This window comes from Gymnogyps californianus, chromosome 2, assembly GCF_018139145.2.
Source record: "Gymnogyps californianus isolate 813 chromosome 2, ASM1813914v2, whole genome shotgun sequence".
In the NCBI taxonomy this organism is placed as follows: domain Eukaryota; kingdom Metazoa; phylum Chordata; class Aves; order Accipitriformes; family Cathartidae; genus Gymnogyps; species Gymnogyps californianus.
Window position 1 is genome coordinate 38,312,935 of NC_059472.1, and position 18,440 is coordinate 38,331,374.

Below are 18,440 nucleotides of genomic sequence, written 5' to 3' on the forward strand. Positions count from 1 at the left end.
AAGCAGGACATGAAGAGTTAAGAAGGGAAGAAGAATGTCATAGGAGAGCTGCTGTTGACTAGGCACAAAGGCCTACGGTTTCAGTCTTCTGGTTCCTTGCATCGAAGGCACTTCTGAATGCTGTAGCTTCCTTCTTAACATGCCCAACATCCTGACTTTGCTTTCATTCCATTTCAGTTCTCAAGACTGTAAATATCATATACATTTGTTTATTTTCTCATTCTAATTTGTCCTTAAACTGTCCTTATCTCTTAAGAGCAAATGGTCACTGTTGGATATTAGAAAGGCACTTAGCACACTGAAAGCTCCAAATGAAATGAAGGACGTTTGGGCTGGAAGGAGGGATGTTTTTGCAGCATGCTTTTTCTTGAGCCAAATGTAATGCACTCGTCAATCTTCACCTTCTTTCCATTATAAATACATTATTGAACCTTGCTCTGGTAGGGTCTCTGAAATTAGCATCTCATTTCGTGACTCATGATAGAAGAGGGTAGGCTGACATTCTCTTATTAATCATGCATATAAAGGGAATGAGGTTTCCACTTGTGCCAGGAGGGAAATACCAAGTTTGCATTGCACAACTGTATCATTCAGTTTACCAGTCCTTCCCGTGAACTTGTCTTTGCTGGTCTGCCAGAACCACAAAGCGGTTGATTTTTGTATCCTTGTAATAATTTATCTGTGAGGAAAAGGAAGCTGCAAGCATGGATGCTATCAGTGTTCCTGCAGCTGAAGAACCTATCTTTTTTTTTTTCCCTTCCCTTCTCTGCACACACACACCCCCCGCCCCCCCCCAAGCTAGCTATTTTCTTTTTCAGCCTCCCTTTTAAATTAATTACCTGTCAAACCTCCACATCTGACTCACCTATTGTGAATTGTCCTGTAGCAAGTGCTTAGCTGTTAGAGAGAGCAATGTACTTTTTGGGTTGGTGTAGTCCCCCTGAATTAGGTGTTCTGGAACTGCAGAGGGCTGGCAGGGCTCAAAAACTCTTTTCTCATTTGGAAGTTACTCTCATCATTGCAGATCTAAATGATAAGACATTTGGTCAAGCTGTTATTACCTAGCTTGAGCTATACATGTGGAATAAATAGTAGTTCAAAGGGAAGTGCAGAGCCCTGCCCCTGGGGAGGAACAACCCCAGGCACCAGCACAGGCTGGGGGCTGACCAGCTGGAAGGCAGCTTGGCAGAAAAGGACCTGGGGGTCCTGGTGGACACCAGGTTGAAAGTGAAGCAGCCATGTGGTCTTGTGGCAAAGAAAGCGAGTGGTATCCTGGGTTGTATTAGGAGGAGTGCTGCCAGCAGGTGGAGGGAGGTGATCCTGGCCCTTTACTCAGAACTGGTGAGGCCACACCTGGAGTGCTGTGTCTAGGTCTGGGCTCCTCAGTACACAAGAGAGATGGACATACTGGAAAGAGTCCAATGAAGGGTCAGGAACATGATTAAGGGGCTGATGAGGAAAGGCTGAGAGAGCTGGGACTGTTCAGCCTGGAGAAGAGCAGGCTCAGAGGGGATCTCATCAATGTATATAAATACCTGAAGGGAGGGTGCAAAGAGGACGGAGCCAGGCTCTTTTCAGTGGTGCCCAGTGACAGGACCAGAGGCAATGGGCACACACTGAAACACAGGAGGTTCCCTCTGAACATCAGGAAAAACTTTTTCACTGTGAGGGTGCCTGAGCACTGGCACAGGTTGCCCAGAGAGGTTGTGGAGTCTCCATGCTTGGAGATACTCAAAAGCCATCTGGACATGGTCCTGGGCAGTGTGGTCTAGGTGGCCCTGCTTGAGCAGAGGAGTTGGACCAGATGACCTCCAGAGGTCCTTTCCTACCTCAGCCATTCTGTGAGTCTGTAATAGCAGCGTTGCTGCCAGGAAAGCTGGAATGAAGTAGGCTTTGTTGTTTGTTTGAATTACATCAGCTGGAGCAGTGCTCTTTTCTTTTTCTTTTTTTTTCTTCTGTACTTTTTTTTTTTTAAATAAAGGGGAGAAAAAGTAGGATTAATGTGTAAGAGTAGTGGTTTATGAACTATACAAACTGATGATAATTTAGAGAGTTTAACAGTATTTTTAAGATGAATGTCTCAATAGTGTATTGTAAAGAGTAATGACTGTTCAGCTTCACAGAAAACGAGTAATTCGTTTGCCTCTGTACCCACATCATCACCAGAAACAATACTGAAGCAAAAACACGTGCAACCCCCCCAATGACTTACGAACACAAATACAGGTGGAACGCAGGCCTATACTGCCAAGTTATCGCATATCTGTGTTCTGTTGTGCACTTTGCTGACAAAAGCTGTTATTTTATTTGTATTACTTACATCATACTGTTCTGCCAAAGATTAACGGGTGGCATCTGTGACAGTAAGACTTATTTGTAGCATGACAACAAAAGTAGGTTTTTGTTACCTATAGATCTGTAAAAGAGTACTTACGATCAAGAAAACTATCTGTACTTCCAGAAGAGTGCCGATTTCTCCTACTTAAATATTCTGTTTTATTGATATTTAGTGAAGTTCCTGGATTTTGTATGTGACTTTGTGGACATTTTAGATCATTTTATGATCTAAATATACCCATTTTATTTCAAACCTAATGACTTCCATTTTGAAATTTGGATTTTAAGGGACCAGTTCAAGATTGAGGGAGAAAAACTTCTTACCTGAAGCCTACATTCTGTTAACAGGAGCAGCTGTATTGCGCCCTGCTTCTCTGTTCTGCAGGCTGGTAGTGCTCAGACCGTAACCTCATGTTAACGAATGTGGTTAGAAATATTGGTAGAATAATGCAGCATAACAGAATCTTATTTATTTGCCTGCTGTACGTGTGAATGTTGCGTTATAAGCAACCTTTATCGTATGTGGTACACCTGCTTACATAACTGGGATATATAGGTACCGGTGTCTTCAGAGGAAGTGCCCTTGGCCTTAAGCATGACGACTTGAAGAAAGATATTTCATGTGAAGTTGTCTGCGTTAGCCCTTTGAAACTGATGGGAACTTCGGTATCTTGATGAAGTATTTCAGGCATGTCTGAAAGAATATTCCGGTTTTGTCAATTTAATCTCTGTTAGCGCAGACTGTTGATGTGAAATGCTGCTGCATTTGATTAGATATTGTATGTTCGTGCCATTGTCAATTCTGTTCAGAGGCCTTTTATTAGTGTAGATTGGAAATTAATGTATTAATGAGTTAATGTACAATAGAAAGTACTTTGGAACTTCAGCAGGGAGAAGAATTTATATGGAAAAAGATTTATCTTATATAGAATTAAACTGCTTTCACTAGAAATTACTGAGGTTTTCAATTGAGGTTGTTAATAAGGCCACACCTTCCCCTGTACGATATTTTAGACTGACTTTAAGAACAAAAATTGTAACTGCTTATTTCACCGATTTCTAATATGCCTTGTTCTTGGAAGGGCAAGAGGTCTGTAGTACAAAGTTGGGCTTGTGTTGGTTTTGAGGATCTGCATTTTTGGAAAAGAGCATGTTTACATTGACTTCCTTACTTAATACCTTTTTTCTTTTTTCTTTTTTCCTTTTTTTTTTTTTTAAACATTAGTCATTTTGGGCAGAATGAGGGACTATCAAGATTATTGGCTTTCTGTTGGTTATATAAAACTGCTGTTGGGGGTACTGCTGAAATGAAAGTAAAGGCCAAATTTGGCCTTATATAATTCAGAATGAAAGTATCTGGCCTGTTGCACAGAAACTGTAGCTACGTGTAGTTTGATCTTCAGGTTTCTAAAACGCTTCAAGCATATCAAGTGGAATTGAACATAAGCTAGCATCAGTCATTTGAATAAACCAGTTAACCTAAGAAGAGTAAAGCAAAATATTTGGATTAATCTTTGAAAACAGGCTAAAACAATTTTCTGTACTGTTGTCACTGTACTGGGAAAGGGGATTGCATATGCCGTGAACGTAAATGTGGTACTTGTTTGGCAGAGGAGAGGTTCTGAGCATAATTATCTACAAAAGCACCAAAATCACTTGAGTGTGTTTAAAACTTTGCTGGTAAGAGAATTTCTGAGCTTTAAAATCTGTGTAAAAGTTATTTGTACATGCTCAAAATCTACTTGTAACTCATGTATCAACACACAATTACTGATATTCTCTTGTTGGTGTATGTATCTTATGTGATTTGCTAGGGACACAGATTGGATATGTATACATGAGAGCAGTTTTCCAAAAAGAAGTTGTTTGCAGTACTGTGTGTGTCTTACACAATTTCCATAATATTTCTGTCCTTTCAATAATAGAATTCCTTAAAAAGATACGTTTCAGCTGTGATTTAAATATTTGTTTTTCATCACAGGATGCTTACACAGAAAACTTTATTTTCTAAGCCATGGCTCTGTACTTACTATTAATAAAAATATCTATTTGTGGCTGAAACATTTGATATACAAAAAAACCCGCATTGCCTTTGTTGTACCGAACTTCCCTGACCAGTCGTCGTCTTGGTAAAGGTTTTTTAGAGAGAATATTTATTTTCTTGGTTTTTTTTTTTTTAGCAAATTCTGAAATCGAGGTGTCTGTGTCTGCGAGAAATGTGAGAAGGTTGCTTAGTTTCCAGCGATACCTGAGATCTTCCCGTTTTTTCCGTGGTATCACTGTTCCAAATTCTTCAAACATTTTAGATGATGATTATAATGGACAAGCAAAGGTTGGTTGCTTGATTTTTATTTTTTTAAAGTATGTTTTTTAAAATGTTTTCTAGTATATAACTATATCTCATGTTAAAAGTGCAACCAAATGCAACTTTTAAGCATGTATGTTTTTATGTATGTGTGTATGTATTTGTTTTGTGTGTGTGTATATATGTATATATCTTAATAAAGTCCAGCCAAAATTACATGGTTTCTCACAAACTCCTTTACTGCCTACAAGTTTACTGGGGTGATTTTTAGAGCTTATGTGGCTTGCTTTTTTTTTTTTTTTTTTAAATAACTCTAGTGAATAATAATTGAAGAAAAAGTGAAGAAAGGAAAATGTATCTGTATTTAAGAAATGTAATGGAGCAATTTGGACGACTGTTCCCCTCCCTTTCATTTTTAATCTAACCTCACTAATGAACATCTGGAAGAGTGACTACCTACTACTGAAAACTCAATAAAGTGCAGTAAATGGATTTATCAGAAGATTATTATGCCAAACTGACTTTTTCTTTGGTAGGGAATTCTTCTAGAAAAGAAAAGTGTGATAGCTATAATATGCCTGTGCTGCAGTAAAGCAGGGAAAGCAGGTACTGGGAAGACGGGCAGTACTAAGAGAACAGCTAGTTGGACGCAAGGCTAGTTTATTGGGGACAGAGGATGGATAGTGCTGAAGGGGAGTGAGCAGGCAAAGGTTATTCAAGATCCCAAAGGCTGTGTCGTCTTACTGATTGCATGTAGTTCTTTTTGTTCGTAATCTTGACACAGAAAAGGAATATACTTATAATACAACAAATGTATCCATGCTGAACGTGATCAGGCTGTGGTGTAGGAAGAATCTGATGACCTGGAGGATGGGTTTTAAAAATGTACGTGTAATTTAATAGTAAAAAGATCTTGTTGATGCTCTTGTTTCTTCTGGTAGCGGAGTTTTAGTGGCTGGTGGAGAAAAGCTAGAACATATAACTGGATCACAAAACAGCTCTACCAATCTAATGAGAATAGGAGAAGGCAAGTATCTGTTGTAAAATGTGCTAGACAAGTATTTCTGATAGAGGTAGGGGAGGCAAAGATTGTGACTGGTGAACTCTGGTGAGGCCTCAAGTGCTGTTTGCTGTTCTTGTTCATGCCTGTTGCTGGAAGAACAGTTCACATGGAGCAGCTGTGAAGAAGTGCTAGTTCAGTGAGGTGGAAAGTCAAAAGCCAGTTTCTTCAAAAAGAAATTAAAAGCTTGGCTCATATGTCTAGTAAAGCATCTAGATATTATTTCTCTTCTATAAACAACAAGGGAAAGAGAGAAAACAAGGTAAAGGACTACACAGATTAATGTACTAGCTCATTGCAAAAATTAAAGTGGAAGAAGTCTGAATACAGAGTCATTCTGTCATACTGTTTCTGGTTTTAACCTAATTGTTTTAAATTGTGTCTTATTTCTTTTAAGAAATTGACTGAAGGATGATGGGAAAATCTCCAACCAGTTCTGTCAAGGCACTTCTCGTCATTTTCAGTTTTTTAATTTGTAACATATAAAGTTTTTCAGTTATCAGACAAATTTAATTATTCTTTTAATACTATTTTTTGTATGTAGAAATCCTAAGACTTGCATCTGTCTCTGAAATCTTAAATACTCCTCTGGGCTACAGGAAGATAGGCATATACCGAGAAAAAAATGACAACTTTTATGTTTTCTTTCAGTGTATGCTGGAGAAGGTTGGAAATTGGAATTTTGATATTTTTCTTTTTGATAGACTGACAAATGGTGAGTTTACTTTTGCTATTTCATTTGTGTTTTATCTCTTAGCATAACTTAACTATTGCTCTTATGTTGCGGTATGTGATTGCTTGTTCACTAAAAAGCACAAATTTCGTCAGGTAGTACTTTTTTGATTTAAGAGTCTTTAATCTAAATCCTAGTTTGCTTGGCCACTCTGTTAAAATACCGTTACTATCAGTACTGATAATAATCATTCATTTGTAGAAGAGGCCTTTCTTGTACTTTGTAGGTTGCTGTTCTCTCTTAGTACTTTGAAGTAGTAATTTGATGGAAGTGAACAAATAATTTTGCTAACAGTGGGTTTTTTTAATTATGGAGTGCTGGTAATTTATGTGGTTGTGTCTAAAAGGCCATTTATATTGAACAAGTATTTTTCTGATAAATTTAATGTTAGATAGAATAGTTCTTACTTTACAGTACAACAAGAAGGCGTGTTGGTATGAATGCATTGTAATTACGACATATAATAGAATACCTAGAGAATTAGGAGTTGAGCAGACAGAAGCTGCTGTATGCATAGCTTGCACAAAATACAAAAAAGAGGAGAATGTTATGGTTAGTTTTGTGCACCCATTATGAATAGTGGTAGGAACTACAGAAGTAGTTGGTTAAAAAAAAAATCGAATCGAGTATTGTTTAAGTTATGGACAGACAGTTAGAAAAGAGATCTGTAAGTGTGCTGGAAAGGAGGAGGGAGGGCTGCTGCTGTGGGCAGGGTGAAGTTTTGTATTATAATCACAGCAATGGAAGCTGAGTTTTGAATAGAATGGAAGAAGGAGATGAGCGAGTCCAGCATCATGGCGAGATTTATGCCAGTGTGGGAAGCAAATGGAGGGCAGCTCCTGCAGGTTTTACATCAGTCAAATGGAGTTGGTAGCAGAGATGCGGTTAGAGTGTTTAAAGTTGGCAGAAAGAGAAATTGAAGTTCAGAAAGGAAGATGTGGTGCCAAAAGGTAATTTTCTCTCCTGTTTTGTTGAAGGGATGCTTGGCTTAATCTATTGTAAAAGTAGTGTCCTCACAGTTTGATTTAATACAGAAAATGGATAGAAAAAATAAAAACAGCGAGGATTTTTAAAAACAGAATGTTTTATAGATAATGATAAACTTTAGACTAGATAAATGAATGAGAAAAAGCTATGTGTGTAAGTTAACTTGTTTGTAAGCATAGCTTGTTTTGGATTAGTTTATCAGATAGGAGTAATCTGAAGTCATCCTTCTTCTAAGAGGCCTTCTCTACCTTTTAAATATGCTTTTTTCAAATACATTTTAGATACTACCAGTACAGCTTCTGTTGTGGAAGCCTTCCTATACCATCCATTTTGCATCCTAATTTAGTCATTTTAGGAGGACAGTTTGAACAGGCAGTCTTGTTCTTGAAAGTTTATAAGGGAAGAATGCTGTATATAAAACTGCTTGATGAGCTGACCTGGACGAGCCTGTAAGAAACGAATACTCAGTAAATGTTGTTCAAAGAATTGCATGTCTTATTGTGAGGAAGTGGCATGCACATGCGAATACATTAAGCCTAGTAATAAGCTAGATTTAGCAGAAATTTTTGTTCTTTTGTACCTCAGTTTCTGTGTGTGCAAGGTTCCTTAATTCCTGCTAAATGAAGGTTGTCAGAGTCAATATACCAAAACTGACTTATCTGCCACTACATACTGTTTGCAGAGTAAATAACGGGCAAGCTATTTCAAGTAAACATACGCAGACTGTTTCTCTGTCTCTTACAGTTTTACTTGTTTTACCACTGCAACTGATTATAATATTATAGCTATGAGTAGGCAAAGTATATTGTAAGCTTGTAATAGTATACATTTCCTAGAGAAACGTAAAACTTTTTCTTTGAGTTCTGGGTGAAATAGGGAGTAGTTTAGCAAAATACATGATGAAAATGAGAGACAGCATATGTACAATGTATGCTAATCAGTAGTGTTTGTTAGCTTTTTTCTTTGCCTGGTTATTTTTGTATTTGGTTTTAAGCTGTATGTCTGTTTGTGATATGTTGCATCATGATATTTATGAAGTTGAATACCTTTGTAACTGGTTTGCGCATTGAAACCTGTTGCTTTTTCAATGTTCAGTAACATTTTCCTCCTATCAGTTGACAGCGGACAATTGGTGAATGCAGTATAGTTATGCAAAACCACTGGTGATTACTAGAGGAGATAGCTAATGGAATCTTGTCATGCAGTAAGATGTAAATATTTATCATAAATCGGTGTAGAGAAATTTGTTTGTATAATTTTTGTGACCAATTTGTTTGAAATAATACATTTCTTATGAAAGAGTCACTGATTTCATGGCTTCCAATGAATTAGTATTTTCATCTTATTTTTAGGAAACAGTCTAGTCAGCTTAACCTTTCATCTGTTTAATCTTCATGGACTAATTGAACACTTCCAGTTAGATACGATGAAACTTCGTAGATTTTTGGGTAAATACAGCTTTTTATTATGATGAATATTGCTGTTTATCCGCATTTTTATACCTTAACTGAAGTGCTGGTTATAGTTTAGCAATAAGGTTTGAAGAGTACTGATGCAGTCCAGATTGTGCAGTGATTTAAATTATATTGATTGAGACAATCACTCAAAGTTTCTATGAGTATAGAAATCTCCATGCTGAATCCAAGGAAGTATAAACAAGTTCAGTAGTTCTGTAGCAGATGCTGTATTGTATTTATTAAATCTAAATAATCAGGAATATATGTGACAATGTGTGACATTTTTATTGGGAAAGGCTAGGCGGCTCCTTTCTTTGTTTCGATTTTCAGTTCTGTTTTAATCTTAATTTCTGAAGTTCATGATATAGTTTCCTAACTGTATTGAACATGCCGGCTTGACCATATTTAATGGTGCCAATTTGATGCTATCTCATGCTTGCTCTAACTCTCCTACAAATAAGCACTGTACTGTGGGCATATTTTCTCCATAGACAGAGTGCAATACAATTTTACTTGAATGTTTGGGCCTGCGGCACTGGAATGCTTCAATGGAAAGAATTGTCAATAAGATGTAGAATATTCGAACCAAGTGGTACTTTTACTTGACAGCTGAAAGAGCTGTCTTTCTGCCTCCCTGTACCATAGACACGGATGCTGGTGTGAGACTTCCTTCCTTCAGTTCTTCTGTGACAGTACCTTTTATTTAATTTTGTGGAGTGGGATGCTTTTTTTTAACTGAGCAGGAGAAACAAGTTTCTGGTCCCTGTTAGCAGGCTTTCACCATTTCAGAGGAAACAATTTTGTGGTTACAAAGCTTGTCATTTAACAGGGGAGAAATCGCATTTGGAAGGCTTTTCTCCCCTTTCAAATAAGGGAATGTTTTTGTTTTCATCATTTAGTTCTCTTTCAGCTTTTAAAAAATTTCAGTTCTGTCTTGCATTACATGTTTTAAAGTGGACTCAATTCCTTCCAGTTTCAAAAAGGTAGATCAGCTGACCTTGAGAACTGATACATTGGAATGTGAAGAAAATTATTATAGAAATCTGATCTCAGGCTACTCAAGTTGTAACTGAGTGTGTTTTGTCTTTCTCATCTTGCTTATTTTCTGGTTAGTTGAGATTTAGCAAATGACAGTACTTGAAAGACCAGTTGATCTTAGGAATGACTGGATTAGTTCACTGGTTATCAAAAGATAACAATAGTCTTAACTACATATGACTACTCAAAGCCATAAGTCACTAAAATGAGATTAGATTTGGAAGAAGGCAAAATTTTATTCTAGCTTTGAAATTCACCACCTTTCCCTTTTCGTTAATGCCTTCTACTTAATAGCAGTAAGAAAAACATTTCTTAGCTCTGTCCTAGCCCATATGTCCAGTCAAGGAACCTTTCCTCCAAATACAGCTTCTTAGCATGAACCCGATTCATTCTTTTCTTTTGCTACCTCTTATACCCTAGTCCAAAGTAATCTGAAGATTAAATTCCAGAAGACTAGGACAGCTCAAGTGGTCCACAGTGCCACACAAAATTCACTTTGAGAACTTACTGGAATCTTTTTAAGGAGAGAAATCTGATTTTAGTCCTCAATAGGATCTCAACATTTTATTTTTGTATGTGTATATATATATCACATATGTGTGTGTGTGTATATTTATGTTTGTTTATACACATACACAGCCTTTCTGTGATTTCCAAAGGTTACTTGGAGATCTGTCTCCTCCTACTGTGTGTTTTCAAGTTCTTATTCCAGACCCAAACAGGGAGAGAGAAAATACAAAGTACTACATTCCTGGAAACATAGAGTTGTTGTGCCATTCTAGTTCTGGCAAACTGTGATCAAAATATTGTCCTAGGTCTGCTTTATTAAAATAAATAAGTTAAGAAAATTGTAGACTTCAGGCGGCTGGACCAGCCTATGAAGCCACAAAAAATTGAGGAGTAAGCCAAAGACATCCTCATTTGTGCGCTGGATGTGAGTAATAGGTGAAAGGGAGTTCTACTGCAGGTTAATAGAGCCCAAAGATACTTCTGTTATTTTCTGTATGGGTTGTCAGCTATGCATAGCTGCGATGGTTACAGTATTTTGACTTTTCATGAACCACAGCTTTTCACAAATACCATGGCAGTAATGCTTTAATATTACAGTCACAATTACATGGAGGGTACTGGCTTGTAAACTGAGTAGGAAAAGAGGTTGTGGGCATGTTTGTTTGAATGGGACTGACAGACTGTAGTCAGCCAGGAAGATGTTCTGTTGAGGTTTGCTTGAAAGAGCTAATGTGTCATATCAGGCAAAACTTTAGAATGTAGTTTGATTGCTGTGCTTCAGATCTTCTCCCCCTCCATCCTTTTTAACATTATAGTTCTTTCACTCTACATACTCAAGCTAATGTTGATGTCCTTTAAAGTATTTACCTATAATGTTTAAAGACAGCCAGGAAGATGGAGGAAGGAGGAGGAAAGCAAGAAAGACATTAAATAGGGAATATTAAATCTAGGAGTGGTTAGTCAGAGCATCATCTAAATGAGATTCTTTTCTAAATTGCATATAGGCTTAAATTTGCCTGAATACGAGAAGATGCCTAAACTATGTAGAGGTGGCTTTCCATGACCACTCTCCTGAAGGGGAAAGAAAAGCACTTCATATGACAGGAAAGCAGTGCCTAATTCCTCTGATCCTGTCTGTTTTCAAGGCATGATATGAAGTCATCCTGATGCTTTGGTAAATAGTATCATCTTCATTTTGTATTCCAGGTTGCCTCAACATTCAGGCAGGCTAGATTATTAAAGGGAGCCTTTCCTGGGAAGTTCTCAAAGTCAAAGTATCTCAGATTATATATTGATTTCAAGTTGTTTAATTTTTGCTCTGAGATGACTTTACATGTAGTTGATTTCCTTTAGAAAATACTGTTTCTTCACATAAAAATCTTTTATACCTGTGTCGTGGTTCAACTGATGATTTATTGACTTTGATGCTTTTATGTGTATGTAACTTGTGACACTGCATATTTCTGTGCCTAACAAGGACATATAAAATGGTACTTGAAAAAATTGCTATTTTATTTAAATTTGGATATTTGTTATTTTCCTGCAGTTATGGTTCAAGAAGATTATCACAGTCAAAACCCTTATCATAATGCAGTCCATGCTGCTGATGTGACTCAGGCCATGCACTGTTACTTAAAAGAGCCCAAGGTAAGGGAGCGTTCTCACTTTTACATCACATGTACATACAGAAATATATCTATTTGTGTGTGTGCATATAAATGGATCGTGTGCACATACATCCATGTATGTGTATATGCACATACACATACTTTTTATTAAAAGCAAACAAACCTAAAAACCCAATAAAAACCACTTTTGAACACAAAAAGGCAGGGAATGACTCTCCATGTTGCTGAGGCTGTGGGTTCACACTTAGCAGTATGCTTTTCTTTTTTCCCCTCTTCTGAGCTGGCATTGCCTTTTGTGTGACTTCATGTTCAACCAGAGTAGGGAATTGATTAAGATTGCAGCTGTTTAACATAGCCTTGTGCCCCAAGACATATACATAGAATTGCAGCCTGAGTCAGAGCTGGCAATAATAAACCTGTGTGTTTGTGGTTTGGGGTGGTGTTTGGTTGTTTTTTTTTTTTTGTTTGGTGGTGTTTTTTTTTTCTCCAGAAACTACCGTTACCCTTGCGTTGCTCATCTTTGATGTTAATGAATAGCATGCTTCTACTAGAGGCACCTTAAAGCAAGACTTCAGGAGTTCTCTTTGGCCTTTCTTTCTAAAAAACAGCAGTGTGACAGACCTTAAGGAGCTGAGCTAGTTGAGTGTTTGTTTCTTCTTACTTGGACTGCTGGCAGTCTGCTGTAAGCGACGTCTTAGACAACTTCAGGGCTAAATCCTATCCTTCTGTATTAAATTGAAAACTGTAGTGATCTCTAGCCAGCTGAGACAAGTTGTCTACCTTGATGCAGATTATCACCAATCTGGTATTCTCTTGAATAGCATAGCTCTTTATTCTGCTTCTGAGGTAAAAACAAGTAAGTTCTGGCTCCATGGATGTTTTTCAGAGGCTCTTTGCCCACTCCTCCCACTCAGTTTCTCAGTGCTGCTCTCAGATCAATTGTTGGTGCAGTGAGCCAAATCAGAGCTGATACATGATGAGCTTTTTTAATGGCATGCAGTTTGGAAGCTCTGAGCATTTTTTATTTAATACTCGTGATGGAAGTTTTGTAATGCTTCGGATACAAGTATAGACTTTGTATTTTTAGTAACATATACAGCTACTGGTTCTGTTGCACCAGAGTACATTATAAACATATGAGGCATGATAGATGGCAAATGCAACAGGGAATATAAACTTCTGTCAGCGTAGGGTGTTTGCTGCATTTCACTTTTGTGCAGGCAGAACTGTCCTCTCTGTTGTAGTGCAAGCTAGACTTTATTACTGATTTTAACTCACCTCCCAACCAGAAGTAGTAACAGCTATGAACAGGGAAAAGAAGTCCATGCAGTTTCATGCTGAGCTAATCAACATGCACATACTTCTTGAAAATATTTATTTTTGGCAGATTTTCCTCCTTCAGTTCTTTTCCTGGTAGACTTTGAAATATAATTTTGCGTAATTAGTTTCTTCCTTTTAAGAAAGGTTTTTATGGTTTGTTTTTTTAAATATACTCTGTATTTAAAGCAGAATTGACACATACAGACAGACTCAGTAAGTGAGATGGAGAGCTAATTTTAAGAATTTGCTGCTTTTACAGGATCTGGTTAGAAATAGTACTTCATTACCAGCCAGAAAGTAGCATTTTGCATGCCAGCATTTTTTAAGACTGAACCTTCCCCTTCAGAAAGAATGATGCTCAAACCATTGTTGACATTTTGTAGCTTTTGGGGGGGAAATACTGTGAAAAGTCAGTGGAATATAGTGTTACATTATTGAAGTTTTGTCTGAGTTTCTATTGTCTTTTAATTACTAAAAAAGAAAAACAAAAATGTGACACCCATGCCCTTTTTCTAAGGGCACACTTGCATTGCTAACAGAATTACATTTGTTGTTATTATCTTACAGCTTTCCAAATCTTTAACTCCATGGGATGTTCTGCTCAGTTTAATAGCAGCTGCCACACATGATTTGGATCACCCAGGTGTTAACCAACCTTTCCTAATTAAAACAAACCATTACTTAGCAACTTTATATAAGGTAAGGACAAAATCGGTTGTTTCGTTAAAACCAGATTTGGAGAATGCCTGAGGAGTACAGAAAAGGAATCTAAATTGTGATGTGTTTAGCTAGTGGTAGGTTTGAATCCAGACATTGTTTCCATGCCCCTGGGATAAAAAAATGTGCAGGCTAACAAAGTATTCAGGATTTGTGAGTTTTAACCTCCTTGAAAAAAGAGAAAAGAAGAAAGAAAAACACCACCCCCAAAACCCAATGAAACTGTCTGGTAGTGCTTTTAGTACATAGCTCTTCAGTTTAAGAAAAAGTCATTGATTGATACCTGTGATACCCTTTTCATTTGCAGAATACCTCAGTATTAGAGAACCATCACTGGAGATCAGCAGTGGGGTTGCTGAGAGAGTCTGGTTTATTTGCACATATGTCATTAGAAAACAGGTATGTTTACACAGAATAGTATAGATTACTTTAAGATGTAAGCTGTCACTTAAGAAAGACAGCCTTGCAAAACAAGCTAAATTATTGCATGGCAGTTCTGAATACAAAACATAGATTATGATCTATTTTAAGAATTCCCGGATACCATGCTGTTGGAGTAGAGCAGTTCATGGTGCAATGTGATATTTGGAAAATAACATTTACTGCGAGCACACTGAAGAAGTGTATTCATATAGTCAAGCACCTGTTCAGATTAAAATTGGCAGCCTTTTCTTGTTCTGCCACCACAACTGCAGTTTAAAATAGACCCTCTTCACCTACTTTAACAAGAAATAAGCTTTAAACAATTAGTGTGTGCATTTTTAAGGGGAAAAAAAGCGGGGGGGGGGGAACGGGGGCACAACCTAAAAACTGTTTTAGGCTTCCTGAAAGCTGCCAGTGAAACATCCTGATACTTCTATGGCTGCTGTAGAAATTTTTCAGAGAGGGAAAACACAAAAAAAGAAACAGTTCAGTGAAAATGCTCATTATAAAGCTTGTGACTTGTATTTGTATAATAATGAATATGATAAAAAGACATGTAAATCTACTGATGGCTGTTGTTCTTGTTATGCTTTTTGAATGTTTGGTATCACTAATTTCAGGCAGCTGATGGAAAGCCAGATAGGTGATCTCATTCTTGCCACAGACATCAGTCAGCAAAATGAGTATCTGTCCATGTTTCGATCCCATTTGGATAGAGGAGACCTATGTTTAGAGAATGCGAACCATCGTCACTTCATTTTACAGGTGATCTTTTTGGTAATGTTTTTGAAAACATCATTTTAGCATCAAAAATACTTTACTTAATATGCTAAATACTACTTTTTCCAGGCTATCTCCTACTTTCAAAATTAAGTAGAAATACCTTTTAGTCATTTTGTTTCATTACAAAAAGGTTGTTCCTTCCACTTCAGTCTCCCCCCTGCCAGCACTTCTCCCAAGTGATGTTGTGTATTGGTAAATCTGATAACTTAGAGCTGCTAAACCAAGGAGAGTTGTGTTTCCAAGACAAGGTTTAGTTCTTCTGATGACTCCAGTGCAGTCTCAGAACTGTGAAATGCTTTGTCAGAAGCTGTTTCAAGAAAGGGGAGCGCTATTATTGTGAACCGGTTTGCAGCTGTGCTAGAGAGAGGTGTAGCAAGCTTTAAAAACAAAAGCCTTGAGAGTCTCTTTAAGTTTATAGAAATTTTTATTATTGGGTTCATATTCTGGACTATAAAAGAAAGTGGACAAACAGATAAGTTCGGTCCTGTGCAAACCATTATTAAAAATGGGAACGTCAGAGCCAGAAATGCAAAATACTGTTTGCTTACCTTGATCTTTCTGTTTCTGAATTTATTGTTGTCTCCTGTACTAGTGAATATACTAAATATAGTGCCCCTGAAATACTTGGACTTGACTGAATTTCCATATTACTCAGAGATGATCATGAGATCTGATAGTTCCCTGAGCGTGTTTTAAATATGATTATAGAACATAACTTTAGAGAGAAGCACAAATGGTAGGTAGGTTTGTTATTCACAAAACTTAAAATAATCTGCTGTCAGGAAATAAATAATTACAGATGCTTCTGTTGGAGGGAGAGGTAATCTAACGCTGTATGTTAACTTACTAGATGGCTTTGAAGTGTGCTGATATTTGTAATCCATGTCGGACGTGGGAGCTGAGTAAGCAGTGGAGTGAAAAAGTAACAGAGGAGTTCTTCCATCAAGGCAAGTAAGAGTAGAAGTATCTGTTGGTACATAATGTATTTATACTGTGGAGAGAGCAACCATGAGTCACAGCTGCTTGCAAATAAAGGGATTTATATTTAGGACTAATAGAGACTTACAGTACAGTATGGGATTTTTTTACTTTCATGGGTTGTACTTCTTGCAAAAGGTCAGTGTTACTAAAACCCAGTGAAGAATCTGCTTAGAATCTGAATCTAGAATGGCTGGTGCAATAGATCCCTCAGCCTGAAAGGTGCTTCAGATGAATAATTATGCTCACTTTACATTTACCTAGTGGTTTCAGTAAATTATGAAATATATTCATCATGTATCCTCCATATTTAAACTTTAGCTGTGAGGCCTGTTGGTAAGCAGGTCAGAGCTAGGGAGGAGATTTTTAGTTACCATGCAGTTAAGGCTACTTACTTATGTAAGCAGTTAATAAAGCTTTTAATTGACAAATGGAGTGAATTTTCTCCATTATTATTAAATGGTTTTACTAATAAAATACAGTGTGCTTCTCCTTTCTTAAGGCTAGTTTAGCTGGCTTGAGACCTGCTAATTTGTGCATGGATACGATAAATGGGGAACAGACTGCTTTATTTGGTGCTAATCATGTGAAGCTTATTCTTAGGCAAAGGTGATGGCGAAGCAGAACAACAAATCGCCTTTAGTGAGAAATTTCTGAAGGCTAAGCTATTCTCTTCCATATTGCTAAGGGGGGATTTTAATTTGTCATTTCTATGGCAGTCTAGGAGGTTTTGCAAGGAAGTATGTTAATCCTTCAGGAAACCTGTGATTTGATGTTTTTTCTTTAATTACTGTTTGATGAAAAATACAAAGTACTGTTAGTCTCACTGACAGACCTACTTGGTTTTTTTGGGAGATGGGGGAGAGAAGTAAATGCATTCAGCCAGCTGCAAGATACCGTCCTTGTTAAGCAACTTGCACAACTCACCTCGATTAGTGTTTGCTAACTCCATTTGGGGCTGGACTTGACGACTTAACAGTTGTATTATACTTTTGTTTCTTTAGGAGATATTGAAAAAAAGTATCACTTGGGTGTGAGTCCACTTTGTGACCGACAGACAGAAACTATTGCCAACATCCAGATTGGTAACTGCAGTTCAGTTTATTTCAGTAGATTTCTTCAGGATGCTGTTTGAAAAAAGTACCTTTTAGATAAGTTTCCTAGAGGTTGTACCTGCTCTGTGTGTGTGCGTGGCAGCACTTCGTTACAAAGAGCCATTTTTTTACATTTGCTATATAACATTTCGCCCTTGAATTGAATGTTTATGAAGGGTGCTGCACTGACAGTGCTGGAAGACCGAAGCCCCTCTGTTTCCTCACAGAGCAGGTACAGCATGGGAAGCAGCTGTCTGACTTTTCCGTGCTGCTGCCCAGAACTTTCCTCATCTGAAGTGGCCAGTTTGGGAAGAGGAGGGTTCATTCCCCTTGCCCATGCAGTCTCGGGTGCCTTTCGCAGCGAGGTTGCCACAACAGGGTTCCAGCTTTCTGGGTTTAGCTTTCTGGAATGTTAGCATACCTTTCAAATGCAGCCTTAAGAAGGGTGGTGGGCAGAGATTTGATGGAGAACAGTGAATAGCCATTATATTTGGTTTTTTTGCTAACTGGAGTTGGATTTAAAGTAGTAAAATGACTTTTTGTACTTATTTTTAATAAAGTTGCTTATGTAGATTGAATGGGACTCAGTTAAAAACATAGTAAAGAAAAGAATAAATTTAACCACAAGCACAGTATGAATTAGCGCTTTAAATTAGAGACAAAAACTGATCTGTTCAATCAGCTGCACTGTTTTAATTTAGAATGTTAGAAAATCATACGTTTCTGTAATTGACAGATTCAATTTTGGTTGTCTTACCATTGAATTTCTGGTTCATGGAAATAGACACTATAAATAAGCGCACATGTGCATACACACAAACATGTATATAAATGTTTGTGTGTTGATGTTTTGTGGCCTTTTGGTTTCTGTAATTTATATTTTTAAGTATTTTTAGTCAGCTTAATATTGTGAAAAGAATATCTTCTTTTTCCCCCCCCTGTGTAATATCGTTCAGACTGTCTATGGGGTGATTTGTTATAAAATCTTTCTTTTAGAAATTTAGGGTTTTTAAATTAATTTGTGTGACTTAGTTGCTGATGTTTAGATTCCCCCTCTCCCCCCAATGTTC

The 18,440-nt window shown here is 37.3% G+C and overlaps 1 protein-coding gene across 2 annotated transcripts in view; it reads left to right on the plus strand.

Moving 5' to 3' along the window:
* Nucleotides 1-18,440, plus strand: part of PDE7A (phosphodiesterase 7A) — a 75,781-nt gene that overhangs the window by 56,080 nt on the left and 1,261 nt on the right. For both annotated transcript variants that reach the window (XM_050891277.1, XM_050891278.1), the window contains exons 4-12: nt 4,518-4,669; nt 6,354-6,417; nt 8,775-8,870; nt 11,974-12,074; nt 13,943-14,074; nt 14,400-14,491; nt 15,136-15,280; nt 16,149-16,245; nt 17,281-17,361. In XM_050891277.1, coding sequence (XP_050747234.1) covers nt 4,518-4,669; nt 6,354-6,417; nt 8,775-8,870; nt 11,974-12,074; nt 13,943-14,074; nt 14,400-14,491; nt 15,136-15,280; nt 16,149-16,245; nt 17,281-17,361 — 960 coding nt within the window. The remainder of the gene's footprint in view (nt 1-4,517; nt 4,670-6,353; nt 6,418-8,774; nt 8,871-11,973; nt 12,075-13,942; nt 14,075-14,399; nt 14,492-15,135; nt 15,281-16,148; nt 16,246-17,280; nt 17,362-18,440) is intronic.